The sequence below is a fragment of the Procambarus clarkii genome, chromosome 72 (assembly GCF_040958095.1).
Source record: "Procambarus clarkii isolate CNS0578487 chromosome 72, FALCON_Pclarkii_2.0, whole genome shotgun sequence".
NCBI classification, from domain to species: domain Eukaryota; kingdom Metazoa; phylum Arthropoda; class Malacostraca; order Decapoda; family Cambaridae; genus Procambarus; species Procambarus clarkii.
In genome coordinates, this window is record NC_091221.1 from 10,238,248 (window position 1) to 10,255,837 (window position 17,590).

Consider the following 17,590-nt stretch of genomic DNA (forward strand, 5'->3'; position numbering starts at 1 on the left):
CGTTGGGTGCTTTACAAAAAAAAAAAAAAAAATCACAAAACTAATGTCATTTGAGCAGAGGAGATACAGTAATTGCACCTGGCGATTTGAGCCATTTGGGTGTTAACTGGCCATCTGTCCAGTTATTGGGAATGGAGAACCAGACATTTCTCCCTGGAAAATTTAAGAATCTCGATAATGAGAGTTTTAATGTACTGTATTACCCACCTCCTTTTCTCTGTGAAACAGGACAATGATATTCTGTAAGTAGCAAATCAACGTTATTGATAAAACTTTTAATCACTCATTGGTGCTGAAGAGCGGTTTTCAGCCAAGGTGTAATATGATGACAAAAATCTGCTATATTTGTATACATTAAACAATTTTTTAAATGAGATTTTAACATGAAAATATTCGCAAATACAAACTCTATGGTTTGCATTAATAGTTTTGTTGAGGAGGAAGAGGAGGCCTAAGTAACTTTAAACTAATCAAAATCTGGATGTGACAAACAGATCAGTCCCAATTCTATGAATAGCACGGATACTTTAGTAGCTTCAGGTACTGTAGTTTCCAATGAAGATGGGGGTGGTCACAGGAGGTGTTTCTGCTAGAGGCTTTGTAACTAAACAAACCTTTCAGTTTTTTAAGCACTATGACCCATCCCAACCCCCAACCCCCCCCTATGCCCTATCTTTCAGAGTATGTACTGTTCTACTCTTCCCTTCAGATACTGGTCATCTGCCTATATATGACATAGTCCAGTTATTTCACCCTTGTACACTCTTCTTATTAAACAATTCTCAGGCACCTTACTACCATCTCCATATCACCTCAGTGTACTGCATTTCACCTATTCCACAATTTCACATTTCGTTCCTCACCACTTTCACTCATACTCAAACTTAAATGCTTCCTCTTTGCCATATTCTCACTTTCAATGGGAGGGAGGGAGGGAGGGAGAGAGGAGAGAAATTCTGATAACAAAAAAATTCAAAGAATAAATTCGAAGGCAAGATATATTGAGAGAAAATGTGAAGGTGGATCTCCAGCCCAATCGATCCACACTCCTGTGACATGAACACAGCTATTTCCACTGCAAATGCTACCTATACTTAAAGGTAGTAACAATTGCATACTGCTGGGCCAATTCTATAATTTGTTAATAGAAACCATCGTGCATATACGGTCAATTCAGTTTGTTCAAGATGACTTTGTGATCAGTTAATAATACTGTATCTTCATATGCTCTGGGAAGGAGTGACCGAGACTTCAAAGTTTGTCCCATGGTAGGTGAATTTGCTACCAGTTTATACCCTTGATCGCAACTACTGTACTGTATTGAATTTTTTACTTAAAATTATTAACACTCAAGTGTACTAATATTGTGGGAAAACATTTCTTTTAAGAAATAACCTAAGAGAAAGCTGCAATGTGTTGCAATTAAGCGTGCATGAAGAATTAATGTGAGTCAATCTTCTGTATAACAGAAGGCTTGAACAGGTCAATACTAGAGGTCAATTTTTTGTCACAACAGAGGCAGCAAATTCTTTATTTTCTTATTTCTTATTGCTCAGCTTCAAGCTCTGTAATGGCCCAGTATCAACATTTTCCCTCAAATTGCAGATTTTGCTTTTGTTTGAACTGGAAGATACAACTTGAATTCTGCTGGTAATTCTTCCTCTGAATATAGACGATCGGCAAAATAAACCCGTCTGATACGGCAGTTGGCATGTATCTGGACCCTCAAAGTTTCAACATAATTTGTACCATAAGCTCTCCTGACAAAGTCTGCAAGGTTAAACACAATCTGGTTCCATCCTTCATCCAGACGCATAGGCATAGTGCAGATGAAGGGCTTGACTCTTGTAGTCGATTGGTAGTTGCTGGCCCGGAAACGTCGACGAACATTTTTGTCATCTAAAACCTTGTGGGGAGAAAATTATTATGTGAAATGTGCATAATTCATAAGTGAGAATAAATAAATGAAGACGGTACAAGCTTTACCTTAAATATAGTTTAAATATCTGATAAACTCGACACATTTGTCATGAGTTTATACGAGTATAAATATAAACTCATACTGTAGCTCTATTATGAGCTTATAACTGGATTATAAGCTCATGAGTTTAGTGAGTATAGTCATCTACTATACACACTACTATTAAAACCTAGCTGATCCAGCACTTTCTGCAGAAATCTGTCTGATTGCCACTTGAAAAATTTGTGTTTTATTCCGTACTTGACTTCATGGAGCTCAAAAGGCGTGGCACACCAATAATGATCTGGGTGGGTTTAGTGCAAAGACTTTAGGGAGCTACCAAGGTGGCCTTGTTAAGAAATATAAATATATTAACTACATTTCAGCTCTCAGTTGTAGCAAAACATTCCTGAGGAAGTCACAGTCAATGGGATAATTATCCACACCATTTCCTAGCTACATGTATACTGTATAAAGTAGATCTGTACAAGCATTAGTGATGTAGATATGAGTAAACTTTAGCTTTTGTGTCTACATTTGGGCCTCTTAGAATACAACAGATTACAGTATTTGAAAGAAACCATAATGCAAAAATGCTTTCCAAAATAAATAAAATAAAAACTGTTTGGATGGTGTTATGAAACAGAAAAGTAATCCCAAAGTTTGTAAAAAAAAAGTGCACATTTGATTTTTTTTGGTGTTCATATGTCAAGTTTGTGGTGGATGTGATGGCAATACACTAAGGCATACTATACTGCTTTCTGTTCTTTTCCATACTAACTCTCATCTCGATTGATGAAGATTAAGCCATCCAAAAGGTGGCACGGGCATGAATAGCCCGTAAGTGGTGGCCCTTTTGAGCCATAACCAGTATCAGTAGATGATACTGGAGATCTGTGGAGGTGCGACTGCACCCTGCGTGACGGGAGATGTCTCCCGTGAACTCTCGTCTTGAAACTTACAAGAATATATAACTAGTAAATACTGTACTAGAAGTTATCTCATTTGACCTTATACTAGATTAGATTGTAGTTTGATACTTTACCTGTACTTCAAATGTGAAGTATTTGTTGAGATTTTTGACGATCATAACAAGGTAGGGAAGTTTGATGCCAAGAGTTTTTTTGGGGTCAGCAGGACAAGTGATGTATGTTGTGCTGTAAAATAACAAAGCATAACAATTACAAAATTCTAACATAACAAAAATAACAATTACTCTCAGCATGTAATTAAGTGCCATTAAAAACTTATGTACAGAAATGGTTTTGCCTCGTAGACAGAACACACTATTTGGCCTACTATGCAAGGCCCAATTTGCCAAACAAGTCAAGCTTTTTTGCTGAAGTTATACATTTTTCTAAATTTTTTCTTATGAAATGATAAATCTTTCCATTACATGATATATGATTTAAATTTGTTTAAGTTAAAACTACAATAGAAATATGACCAAACCTAACCTGACCAAACCTAACCTAACCAACGTAACCTATCTTGACCTAATCCAAACAAACACAATTAAGTCAGTAATTCATGTTTGTATTATAATAAAGTACAGTATAATAATATTAATTTAAATAAACCACTTGGAAACACTTTTGTGAAAATAATAAAAATCACAGCATATATACGGTACGACAAATTCTTTCCACTAAGAACAAATTTTGTTTTCATTATTTTGAAAGCACAGCTGTAAATTGCAGTTTTTTACTAGATATGTAATAAAACAAAATTAGTTTTTATTTTTGCCTCTTGTAGGGATAGGGCCCAAGCCAGATGTGTAAAATACCGTAGATTTTGTCTGATATACTGTGTATATAGTGGTGCTATCAGTTTATTACTTTTAAGCCACTGTCGAAACTGAAATTTCATTTTTGTACAATAGGAAGAAAATGTCATAGAATTGACTCCTGCAGAACTACAATATTCAATACCACAATAGTTGAGATTATGGTATTGAAGAGTATGAAGCAAAATCTTTAGGGAACCAGATACAATAAGAATTCCAGAGAACAACATAGAACACATAGAGGTGTCTAGAGACGAAGTGGAAAAAATGCTCAAGGAGCTCGGTAAGAACAAAGCAGCTGGCCCAGATGGCGTTTCACCATGGGTTCTGAGAGAATGTGCATCTGAGCTCAGCATTCCACTTCACCTGATCTTTCAGGCATCCCTGTGTACAGGAATCGTAGCAGACGGGTGGAAATAGGCTAACATAGTTCCAATCTACAAAAGTGGCAGCAGGGAAGACCCCCTCAATTATAGACCTGTATCATTGACAAGTGTAATAGTGAAAGTATTGGAAAAACTAATCAAAACTAAATGGGTAGAACACCTAGAGAGAAATGATATAATATCAGACAGACAGTATGGTTTTCGATCTGGAAGATCCTGTGTATCGAATTTACTCAGTTTCTATGATCGAGCCACAGAGATATTACAGGAAAGAGATGGTTGGGTTGACTGCATCTATCTGGACCTAAAAAAGGCTTTCGACAGAGTTCCACATAAGAGGTTGTTCTGGAAACTGGAAAATATTGGAGGGGTGACAGGTAAGCTTCTATCATGGATGAAAAATTTTCTGACTGATAGAAAAATGAGGGCAGTAATCAGAGGCAATGTATCGGAATGGAGAAATGTCACAAGTGGAGTACCACAGGGTTCAGTTCTTGCACCAGTGATGTTTATTGTGTACATAAATGATCTACCAGTTGGTATACAGAATTATATGAACATGTTTGCTGATGATGCTAAGATAATAGGAAGGATAAGGAATTTAGATGACTGTCATGCCCTTCAAGAAGACCTGGACAAAATAAGTATATGGAGCACCACTTGGCAAATGGAATTTAATGTTAATAAATGTCATGTTATGGAATGTGGAATAGGAGAACATAGACCCCACACAACCTATATATTATGTGAGAAATCTTTAAAGAATTCTGATAAAGAAAGAGATCTAGGAGTGGTTCTAGATAGAAAACTATCACCTGAGGACCACATAAAGAATATTGTGCAAGGAGCCTATGCTATGCTTTCTAACTTCAGAATTGCATTTAAATACATGGATGGCGATATTCTAAAGAAATTGTTCAGGACTTTTGTTCGGCCAAAGCTAGAATATGCAGCTGTTGTGTGGTGCCCATATCTTAAGAAGCACATCAACAAACTGGAAAAGGTGCAAAGACATGCTACTAAGTGGCTCCCAGAACTGAAGGGCAAGAGCTACGAGGAGAGGTTAGAAGCATTAAATATGCCAAAACTAGAAGACAGAAGAAAAAGAGGTGATATGATCACTACATACAAAATAGTAACAGGAATTGATAAAATCGACAGGGAAGACTTCCTGAGACCTGGAATTTCAAGAACAAGAGGTCATAGATTTAAACTAGCTAAACACAGATGCCGAAGAAATATAAGAAAATTCACCTTCGCAAATAGAGTGGTAGACGGTTGGAACAAGTTAAGTGAGAAGGTGGTGGAGGCCAAGACCGTCAGTAGTTTCAAAGCGTTATATGACAAAGAGTGCTGGGAAGACGGGACACCACGAGCGTAGCTCTCATCCTGTAACTACACTTAGGTAATTACACTTAGGTAATTACACAAGTTTAGGATACCATGGTATCTTAATAAGTAATATATTACATGACAAGAGAGAGGTGAACAAATGCTCCCGGACGCACGTTCGAATCCTCGTCACGGCCCTTGTGGATTTGTTCATTTGATGCATCACGTTAGTGTGATCTCTGTGTGTGAAGAGAGAGGTTAGGAGAAGGAAATCTTAAGAGGAAGAAAAAGCAAGGCGCTGACTGCCCCTGGCTTCCTTTCGAGAACTACATAATTTTTTTTCCAGATTACTGTCTCTGTCCCTAATTACTTTATGAAGGTTATTTCTGTAAATACAGTATTGGGTGTCAAATGTAAATGACTGCTTCAAGTAGTTGACTAATGATTCTATTATCCCTTACACTCACCACATTCACCTTTCTTTGATATAAAATTACAATCTTAGCTCTATCTAATTATTTAAAGTAAGAACCTGCGTTTACACCATGTCAATAACATAACTTTCACACTCGGCCATGATGTAATAACATTTAAAAAATCTTGTGTTTATGCATTACATATATAATAATTTTTTGGTTTGTGTATGACATACCTTACATTAACTCCAACAATCTCCAGGACCAGAGACTGAATATCATTGTCAGTTATCCTCTTGATGTGCCCATTACGAACCTATAAAAATTAAATACAATTCACATATACTGTACTGCACTACAGAATTTACAAACAGACCAAGACAGATGCTAATAGACAATATTATGTTCATTTGTTCATGAATATGGTATCTTATAAATACAAACTTAGCATTTGGTTTGATTAGCATATTCTATGCCTATACATTTCACAATACAGACAATACAGCATTGTCAAATTCAGTAATGCTGTATTGTAACAATACAAATGCTGTTTTCTTCCTCACTCTTATATCTAAAGGCTGAAATATACATTTCTACATATTACATACTTCAAGCCAATCACAATCTATAAATAATCTACAATAGTTATGAACACATCCACGAGGGCCGTGATGAGGGTTCGAACTTACGCCTGGGATGATCCCAGACGCTGCCTTAGTCGACTGCGCCATGACATGGTAAAAGAATTGCAACCGGGAGTTCTACTGACCTCACTCAGATCCTGCAGCCTCTTTGAGAAGCAAATCGGGGTTTTACACAATTCCCCCATGAATTTTTTAAGTAATTCCCCTTACTTCAATACACAGTAAGCTTTGTGTCTCGGAGAGGCGGATCCGAGTGGGATCCGCAGAGACGCTAAGCCCCGAAAACACCTCAAGGTAACTTCAAGGACATTCTATTTTCAAGGATGGTATTGAGGTTAAGAGAGACTAGCTTAGATTTGCTTAGGCTTAATTAGGTCTTAGTTATATTAGGTAAGGTTTAAAAATGTTTAGCAAGACATGGTTAGGTTGAGCAGCGCGGAGTGAGCCGACTCATCGCCATCATTAATCTCTTCAAGAGAAAAGATTTTATACATTTAAATAATGCAGTAATAAGCAAAACATAAAACCCTCAAATTATCCCCTTGGCAGCTGTATAATATATATATATATATATATATATATATATATATATATATATATATATATATATATATGTGTGTGGAAGGGAAGTGACAATTTAGATAAATAATGAATTGGCATCACGTTAGTGTGATCTCTGTGTGTGATGATGTAAGGGCGAAGAGGGAGAACGGCCTAGTGACATAGCTCGGGTGCAGGGGGGGGGGGGGGGTTGTGTAAAATCCTGGTTTGTGCCTCGGAGAGGCTGCAGGATCCAGTAAGTTCAGTAGAACTTCGGTTTCAACTCTTTTACCCTGTCGTAGCTCAGTCGATTAAGGCAGTGTCTGGGATGCTCCCGGACGCAGGTTCGAATCCCCGTCACAGCCCTTGTGGATTTGTTCAAATAATGAATTTAATTTTTCAATGGTTAAGGTTGCAAGGTGTTAGGGATTTAAGTTAGAAGAGCAGTTCATAACAAGATGGGCGTCTGTCGCCTTGCAAATGCAAAACTTGACCTCCTGCCCTTTGATTTAGGCTTTATTTAGGTAACTCAATCTGGGTTTGGATGAATTTTGTTAAATTCTTGGGGGTGCCTACCACATCAGGTCCTTGTATATTCTGGGGAAACTAAAGCACTTACTTGCCACAAAATACCTTAATTTGAAAAAGCAAACTTGTACAAATAATTACCTTCTTGTCCCATATTTGTAATGGCTTACTGCCTATGCTGTAAAGGATGGAGAGGAAGCCGCTCTGGAAGGTGTTCTTGAACATGGTGGCTCCAGAGGAATGTTTACCTGAGGAAGCCCGCGCCGCCCTAGAGATATATCAACAACACTCGCCCCGCCTCACTTGACCCCACCTGGACGCCATCTTGGAATACCCACACCACACCACCTCTGTACATTTATTATGCACCCCATACCCATTTTGTGACCACGGGAGACATCTCCCGTCACGCAGGGTGCAGTCGCACCTCCACAGATCTCCAGTATCAGCTCTTGATACTGGTAATGGCTCAAAATGGCCAGCACTTACGGGCTATTCATGCCCGTGCCACCTTTTGGGTGGCTTAATCTTTATCAATCAATCATCATCTTGTGGGCGATAGTGGAAAGGGTTACAGAGGCACATAATGGGCTCAGGGACTGAACCCATAATGTGCCTCTGTAACCCTTTCCACTACCGCCCACAAGATGGGTATGGGGTGCATAATAAATGAATTAAACTAACTGTGTACATTTGGGTTGTTATTGCTCTCGCACAAGACAGTACATATATGAATTACTGCTTATAGTCAATAGTTGGCATATTAATAAGTACATATGTGGTATATTTTAAGCTATATTGTGTTTTTAAGGAATATACTCTTTCGACTGCTTTGCTAGACACCAGTTTTAATATTAGGAATTTCTTTTTCACTTTTATTAAACAAAAGAGATTTTATATAAAATTTGACAATATCCTGAGTTACTTTACAATTTATGTAAATATTTTAGTTTTGTTTTATTATTTTTTTTATAAAACTGTAATATCAATATTAGTATAGGTTACGTAATAATTGTAATTAAGAAGCAATAAGATGTTTATCTTAACATACTAAGAAGGTTAGGTTAGGTCGGTGTTTTCTATTCAGCTTTTCAAGGTAAACTCAAATATTTGCAATAAATTAGTATGCCATTTTAACTGAAACATATTTTATATACATTTGATTTATTATAAACATTTTATATACAATTAATTCGTTAATTGATTTATAATTTGGGTGATTATGTGGTACATTCTCGCAGCTGCTGACACAAATAGAATGTCTAATAAACGAATTATTTAAATTGTTATTTTGATATTTTTTGATTAACAGGCAATATGATTAATTCATTAGCTCCCCACCTTTCATTCAAGTTCAAGTATGTTTATTGAGACAAGAAAGAAATACATCTCAAAGGGATAGAGTAGCTTAAGCTATTTCTACCTCCCTTCCCCCTCTCATTAATCTAATGGCAGAGGCTACATTTATCTCTGAAATTCTATCCCCAATACTCTTCAGATTCAATTCCATCCTCATTATCTCAATTATTGCATTTCTTGGGCATCCTAAGATAATTCTCAGGGCTTCATTTTGTACCTTCTCCAACTTGCCCATTCTACCTTTACCAAAACAAGAAATTGTTCGTATCATCATGCCAATATCTATGTTGGACGGTATCCATACAACGTATATTGATCTTCCTATGTGTATTGATTATCTGTAATACTAAAATCTTTTTGGTTTATTATATAATGTGTACTATTTGACAACTATTGAATTAATGTAAATGTATTTGCAATGTAAGATTATTATTTGTATACTTCATGGATATGTGAGCCGCTTGAGAGACCACAAGTAGCCTAACCTACTCTTTGGACTATAATTGAACAATGAATAATAGATAAATAATGTCTCAATAAACTTGAACTAGAAAAATGTATACAATTTCACATTAATATATGTATGTTGGCTTACACCTCAGCGCATTGAGTTTTACGATAAATATGTACAAATACACACATTAATATGTGTCTAAAACTCGCTTCTTCATAATTAGTGGCTCTATTAAAAAAATACGAACACCTACAGAATAATCATAGTAATTAGATAATCTGTATTTAAACGAAATATTATTATTACATGCACAATACCTAAGCATTTATCGGTAGGTGATTGGTGGACACCGACGGCCATGTCTTCCCGCCACCTGACGCTCCAGCTGGTGGCGGGCGTCACTCCTGCTACATCCCGGCACTCCACCAGTAACCCACCGACCTCTAGGTCCCACTCTCATCCACCCAGTGCCATGGGCCTCTCATTCTGCACCCGGCGGGAGGGCCGTGCCCCCCGACGTTCCTGCAGGACCCGAGACCTCGCCCGTCACAGGACTGTCTCTCCACAGCACTCCATAAGTTAGCATAGGTAATATGCCTCCCTCCCGACCCTAGTCTGGCCCGCGTGGATGCTTCTCGTTGCTAGCTCTGCTTGGCTTACCAGGGCCATTAGACATGGCCCTGTCTGGCCCAACGGTCCAGCCCTATCCTATCTAGCCCTCACAATCCCTTCCCCGCCTTTATTGACCCTAGGCTGCAGAAACGTCTGCCTGGATAGGCTATAAGAAACTTTTGACTTCACAAAAATCTATATAGTGATGGTTTGGCGCTTTTCATCGATAGTTCCTTCCTTCACAGTATTATCTGTCTCTAATTATATTAACGGCTATATAATTTTGCTCTAGAATTGGCGTGGGGGCTGCCAGCCCTCTCTGGGGGGCTCCCTACATAGCTTTCCGAAGCTTGTCTCAGAGGATAGCCCTGTTTTGCATTTATCTAACTACGTGATATTTTCAACTCTTCGTCAGTCCAAATAACCACATACTTTATATACTGATGTAAAGAGTAAGTGAGTCAGTTCTGGGTCACTTACCTATCGATAGTCACTTGAGTCACTTACGTAAAGAGTAAGTGAGTCAGTTCTGGGTCACTTACCTATCGATAGTCACTTGAGTCACTTATCTATCGGTAGGTGGCAATGGTTGGGGGGGGGGGGTGGTTGTCGTGACTGTAATGGTATATTGATGGAGGATAGTTATGGGGTGGGGAAGAAATGGTGGTGATGAACATGCGTTTTTTACATAGTTTCTCCCTCATGACCGTTACAGTCACTCATCTTGCCACCAAAAGTGGATCATGCACCCACTTTTGTCAATCTTTCACAGTCACTTCCTCTCTCCATGGGCCGCGAGGCACGCTTTTCAAACGCCTGGAAGTGCTGAGCGAATAAGAATTATTAGCAGAATTTATGCATTTCATTTGCCATTAATTGTCATGTAAATAATTTTTAAATATGCAATTGTTCTCTTATTTTATCTCAGTACAAAGATGCTGTCCTTATCTGTCTTGACTATTCCAATCACCGTGTTTCACCGTCGATCATATTTGTTCCTTTACTTATCAGGCCGAGCTTCCTTGAATGTGTTTTACATCATTGGATCCGCTTTATCCACATTCGGGACTTTAACTTCTATTTAGGGGGGTGAGTGCGTAGTGTGGGGTGCCCACGGTGGGAGGGGTGGGTTTGGGATGCCCACGGTGGGAGGGGTGGGTTTGGGATGCCCACGGTGGGGAGGGGAGAGTGTGGGGTGCCCACGGTGGGGAGGGGTGAGTGTGGGGTGCCCACGGTGGGGAGGGGTGGGTGTGGGGTGCCCACGGTGGGGAGGGGAGAGTGTGGGGTGCCCACGGTGGGGAGGGGTGAGTGTGGGGTGCCCACGGTGGGGAGGGGTGAGTGTGGGGTGCCCACGGTGGGGAGGGGTGAGTGTGGGGTGCCCACGGTGGGGAGGGGTGAGTGTGGGGTGCCCACGGTGGGGAGGGGTGAGTGTGGGGTGCCCACGGTGGGGAGGGGAGAGTGCCGGCCCCCGGCTCCAGGTGTGCCAGGCCTGACACATGCACACAACGTCAGTCTACCTTTACCTAGTGTGGCGGGAGGCTCTCGTGCTCTCCGCCCGGGCTTGCGTCTCCATGTGTCCTGGACTAGGCTCTTGTGGCCGGCGCGGGCTTTACTGTGACCATTCATTATCAGAAAATATGGGGTAGGATGGATGTTAGTGACCTCTACAACGTGTGTTAAATATAGTGTGCGAAGTGTAGGTTTTTGCGGAATATGCACATTACGGTGTAATTAAATATATAGAAAACTATCAAGTATTCGCATTGAAAGGTAATTATTTTGAATTATTTGAATATGCTCTGTTGTTTTAGCAATTTGCCTATTCCTTGGTTGTGAATTTATGCGTGTGTAAATATGGCTGGTTTTTAATCAAATGATCTTACTGATAAGAGCACAAAGCCACAATTGTAATGGTAAGTACTGAAAACAAATGTTTATGGGACTTTAGCGAGGATAGAAAAGAATCAGAGCGTGGAGTGTGTCATCTAGAAAGTGAGCATGCTACAATATTATTAGTTAGAATATTTGGCTGTGTCGCTGGCATCATTCAGGTGGTCTGAGATCACACTCTCAGTGGCATACCGGTGTGTGTATTCTCAGTGTTGACATTATTAGGCAGACCTCCTATCATGTCTAGTACACAGAGATTGAACAACTGGGCAAGCACGACACAGACCGAGCTATTGTCCATTTATCTAGCTACTGAATACCTTAATAATAACCTCCTTTGTACACAGGTATAGGAGTAGATGAATTCCGACTCCTGTTAGCGGACTTAGAGAGTGTCCTGTCAACACCTCGTAATAGCCTTACCCAACTAGTTATTTTTCTTCTGGAAAACAACCTGTCAGTCGATATACAGCCAGGTTACCAATTGTTGCTGGGTGAACAGTTACAGACTGGTGCAGTCTTGAAGGCCGCTTGAGAGCTTAATCTACCTCACTACACTGTCATTATCAACTTAATCTACCCCACCACTGTCATTATCAGCTTAATCTACCTCACTATACTGCCATTATCAGCTTAACTTACCTCACTACACTCATTATCAGCTTAATCTACCTCACTATACTGTCATTATCAGCTTAATCTACTTTACTATACTGCCACTATCAGCTGTCATTACGACAGTTTCTTGACGTTGGTAACCCTTAGGAGGGCTGAATAACAGGTGTCGATCTTGTGTACTGTCAGCGTATTGGTTTTCAAGAGTGAACAATTCAGTGCCAGTGTTGAATGACAATGAATCGCAACGTCAGTATTAAAGTGACGTGAAATTGCAGTGTCAGTATTGAACGATAAGAAACACTGGCAGTATTGAGTGAGCAAAAAGCCTCGGGGCAAAATTTAATTTAATTTAAGCTACATAAGGGAGCCGCCACTGCCAGTGTATCGTTGGGAAGGGTGTGGTGAGCCAGGGTGTAGTTACACTGTGAAGGGTGCGGTTGTTGTTGTTGTTGTTTAAGATTCAGCTGCTGGGAACAAAAAGTTCCAAGTAGCACGGGCTAAGGTGAGCCCGTAGTGGACTTACCTGGCACAGGAGCGGGGTTGTAACTCTGTGAAGGGTGCGATGAGCCAGGGTGTAGTTATACTGGTTAGTCTCTTAGGTTTGTCACAGTCCCCCTCCATCAACGACTAACTTTTCCTAGAATGCACCCCACAACAGCGTCTTAACTCACAGGGACCTATAGTTAGTACATGGTGAACAGAGACATCAGGTGTAAGGAAACTTGAAAATCATTTCGATGGTACTCGAACTCATCTGTGTGGTAACCTCTGAACTACAGTACCGAGGCTACAAAACACTGAATGACAGGCAGGTGTCAGTCAGCTGTATTAAAGATGAAGGTCTTGTAATCAGGTATATTAATGTCAGTGTAATACTGTAAGTGGAGTGAGGTATGTTGTTAGCGTAATGATGAGTATTTATATCAGTAGAGCATAATAGTTAATGAGTGTAATTAAACATTTGTCACAAAAAGACTATATAAAGACACGCACATCGACACTTACACTCACCTACACATTAATATCCTTAGGATTTGCACCAACGTCATTTTACATTATGCTTTAATGAATAAAATCAGAATAATTATATGAAGATAAAATTTTAAAGCACATTTGAAGAGATTTCTTCAAACGAGAGCCTCAATATATTTTTTTTTAACAATGCCAGACTCAAAATAAAATGCTTATATTTTTGTATATGCTTAAAATTTTTAAATATACATTGGATTTAATTATACTAATGATAAATCAGAAAAATAACCATCACCATCTTTGAAATTAATCATTGGTATAAGCCGCCATGCCTTAGAATGACACTAACAGTTTGGGGAATCCAATAATTATATTGTGTTTCAAGTTGGTTGCTACCTCATAGGCAGAACATGAGCTAAATCTTAATAAGAATTATGCCTAGTAGCAATATTTAATAAATTTACTAAATTAGAAACTCGCCTCTTAATCCCATTTTTACATGCCAAAAATAATGAGCACTTAGGTTATTGAATAAAATATACATTAATGACCACTTAGGCTATTGAATAGTCAATAATCAAGTCAATATTATAAATCAAATTGTGCAACTCAAAAATATATATTATGGTGCTATGCAGCAAACATCAATGGCAGCTGATAGTGGCAGTATAGTGAGGTAGATTAAGTTGATAGTGGCAGCGTAGTGAGGTAGATTAAGCTGTTAATTGCCGTATGGTGAGGCAGATTAAGTTGATAGTGGCAGTGTAGTGAGGTAGATTAAGTTGATAATGACAGTGTGGTGAGGTAGATTAAGCTGATAATGGCAGTGTAATGAGGTAGATTAAGCTGATAATGACAGTGTAATGAGGTAGATTAAGTTGATAATAACAGTGTAATGAGGTAGATTAAGCTGTCAATATCAGCAGTCTCACAAGTTATGTTTCTTGAGGCGAGGAAGCAGCATAAGGCAAGTGAAGCCATAGGAACAGCTGTAATCAAAGGAGGTGTATCGGGGGGGGGGGGTTGAAGGGAGGGGTGTAGTTGGAGTGTAAAGGGGAAGGGGTGTGTTGGGGGTGTTAAGGGGAGGCCAAGGTTGTTGTTATAGATTCAGCTACTCAGAACAAATGTTGCAAGTAGCACGGGCTATGGTGAGCCCGTAGTGGACTTACCTGGCACAGGAGCGGGGCTGTGTATGTGGAGGCCGAGGGGAGGAGGACGGTGTAGACCACAAGTGGCTGGGTGTCTTACATATATTGCCTTTCTGCTAGTGTTGGGTATTCTATATCCTCCTGACGTTATTCAAGTGATTTCAACTGTCAGCAACTATACTTTAGCGGGCCAGCCAGACTCGCCCGCTGGATGGGGTTCCGGGAGTTCTACGCCTCAAGCCCAGCCTGACTTAAGAGAGCTTGGTCCAACAGGCTGTTGCTTGGAGCGGCTCGCAGGCCCATATATCCTATACTGCCCAGGCTTTTTATGTACACTTCCACTTTTAATCTGGCAATATTTCTTATACTTGATGGGAGGATATTGAACAACCGTGGGCCTCTGATGTTCATACAGTGTTCTCTAATGCTTACACAGTGTTCTGTTACTGGTATGAATATATTATACATACTGGTAATTGCGGGGTAAATACGCAGGCAGCTAGGCTCTTGAACAGTACCGCCTCCCAGTGATAGGCTACTGTATCAGGCGTTACACGGGAGCAGGCAACTAGGCTCTTGAACAGTACCGCCTCCCAGTGATAGGCTACTGTATCAGGCGTTACACGTGAGCAGGCAGCTAGGCTCTTGAACAGTACCGCCTCCCAGTGATAGGCTACTGTATCAGGCGTTACACGTGAGCAGGCAGCTAGGCTCTTGAACAGTACCGCCTCCCAGTGATAGGCTACTGTATCAGGCGTTACACGTGAGCAGGCAGCTAGGCTCTTGAACAGTACCGCCTCCCAGTGATAGGCTACTGTATCAGGCGTTACACGTGAGCAGGCAGCTAGGCTCTTGAACAGTACCGCCTCCCAGTGATAGGCTACTGTATCAGGCGTTACACGTGAGCAGGCAGCTAGGCTCTTGAACAGTACCGCCTCTCAGTGATAGGCTACTGTATCAGGCGTTGCACGTGAGCAGGCAACTAGGCCGAGTAACCTGTCGCTTTTGGCCGTTTGTCCGTATGGCCGAATATGGACGTAATTTGAAAATGAAAATAAATTTGGGAATTTTTTTTTCAACAACAGTAAAATAAGGGTCCTCTGATAGGTTAGGTGGGCAGGAAATTCTCATAAAGTTTCAAAACGTTATGAAAAACGTTAATGGAAAGATGCCTGTTCTAAGCTTGCCGAGTAAGCCGGACGACTCAAACAGAAAACGGAACAGTACGTCACTTTTGTGAGTCGATTTCATTTCGAATTACGTCCAAATTTCTCCATAGTGCGCATACGAGCGAAAAGTGACGTTATTTTTAAGAGGACGGGTTGTTGAACCGAACCGCCTCCCATACAGCCACGTCGTCTGCATGTTCAGTGCTGAGGGAAGGACGTACGTCTGCAGGTAGTATTGTGATTACACCTTTGGAGATGTTAGAACATCTGGACGGATAACCAGATGCGTCAACTTTCTATCCAGTGAACTTTCCTGTCCCAACGCCCTTTCGGCCGGGTAAGCCTCCAGCCAGCTCTCTCCCTCACCACATTGGTAATCACCCACTACGGGCTCACCATAGCCCGTGCTACTTGGAATTTTTTGTTCCAGGTAGCAAATCTTTAACAAAAACAACCTTCTGTGGTTAATTGTTCAATAAATCAATGAATTATATGTTTAACACATCTCTAACCCTGTCCATGGAGGACAGAAGAAAATGCTGGTTAGCATTGTAAATGTGTGGCCACGTTTGTGGTGGAAAAAAACACATATTGGTAACTCCTGGAAACCGGTTGGTACCCCCCCTTCCCACCATGAGACGGATTTAACTCTTGGTATTCGATCTGCTGAGAGGGAAAGTCATGGGTAGTAATAATGCTTTCATTGGGGACGTATGTCTATAGGCCTATTTGGTCCAAATGTACATTAATATCCTACTTGCATACAGATATTACAATTGTATACGAATAAAATATACATTAATGACCACTTAGGCTATTGAATAATCAATAGTCAATAGTTTTTGGTCAAAACGCTATGCGTACTAGTGGCTTTAGGTATTGTATACCTTGAGGTACTTCCGGGGCTTAGCGTCCCCGCGGCCCGGTCGTCGACCAGGCTTTCTGGAGATAAGGAGGCCTCGAGGATGCTGTGATGCCCTCCCACCATCTTAGGCAACCAGAGCGTGAATTCTCAGACTTTCTCACGAAATGAGACGAAATCTGGGTTATTTATGAGATGCACGATCTCTCTCTCTCCTTACGGTAGCAAGTTAGTGAGTTCATCGACTTATACACGCTCATGGCTGCATAGAGGATGAACGAGCACAGGACTGAACACGCACACAGAGGCTTGGCAGTTCATATACTTTGATGATAACTTCCAAAATTGAGAGATAGTCAGGCTGCGAGCAGCCGCGTCAAACAGCCTGGTTGATCAGTCCAGCAACCAGGAGGCCTGGTCGACGACCGGGCCGCGGGGACACTAAGCCCCGGAAGCACCTCAAGGTAGGTAGGTAGGTAGTGAATGTTGCAAATTTTGTTTGATTTTCATGTCGACTTAAATTGAGTTTGTAACTAAGAATATTTCATGATAGTAGTACCAAGAGAGAGGTTGAGACTAGTAGTAGCAAGAGATAGGTTGAGACTAGTAGTAGCAAGAGATAGGTTGAGATAGTAGTACCAAGAGATAGGTTGAGACTAGTAGTAGCAAGAGATAGGTTGAGATAGTAGTACCAAGAGAGAGGTTGAGATAGTAGTAGCAAGAGATAGGTTGAGGATAGTAGTAGCAAGAGATAGGTTGAGATAGTAGTAGCAAGAGATAGGTTGATGTCTTGTGCTACTGGAATGCTATGATGCAGGACAAAAACTGGACCACATTAACCATACTGATTTGATTGTTGGCGACTAGTTTATTGTGCACCCCATACCCATCCTGTGAGCGGTAGCGCAAAAAGC

At 40.5% G+C, this 17,590-nt stretch overlaps 1 protein-coding gene across 1 annotated transcript; it reads right to left on the reverse strand.

The window, feature by feature from the left end:
• Positions 1–246: 246 nt before the first annotated feature.
• On the reverse strand, positions 247–7,888 carry Bug22 (cilia- and flagella-associated protein 20). Its single transcript, XM_045767555.2, has 4 exons — positions 7,734–7,888; positions 6,117–6,196; positions 3,006–3,117; positions 247–1,906 (listed from the first exon to the last, which is right to left on the reverse strand). The coding sequence occupies exons 1-4, from the start codon at positions 7,815–7,817 to the stop codon at positions 1,595–1,597; spliced, it is 588 nt and encodes a 195-aa protein (XP_045623511.1). The 5' UTR covers positions 7,818–7,888; the 3' UTR covers positions 247–1,594.
• Between the last annotated feature and the right edge of the window lie 9,702 nt (positions 7,889–17,590).

What these genes read in the sequence shown, in the direction of transcription:
- Bug22 (XM_045767555.2), bottom strand. Translation starts at nt 7,817, where the DNA reads ATGTTCAAGAACACCTTCCAGAGCGGCTTCCTCTCCATCCTTTACAGC. An exon ending in TACAAATATGGGACAAGAAG is followed by an intron (nt 6,197 to 7,733) that starts GTAATTATTTGT and finishes TAATTTTTATAG; the next exon opens with GTTCGTAATGGGCACATCAA. An exon ending in ATTGTTGGAGTTAATGTAAG is followed by an intron (nt 3,118 to 6,116) that starts GTATGTCATACA and finishes GTTATTTTACAG; the next exon opens with CACAACATACATCACTTGTC.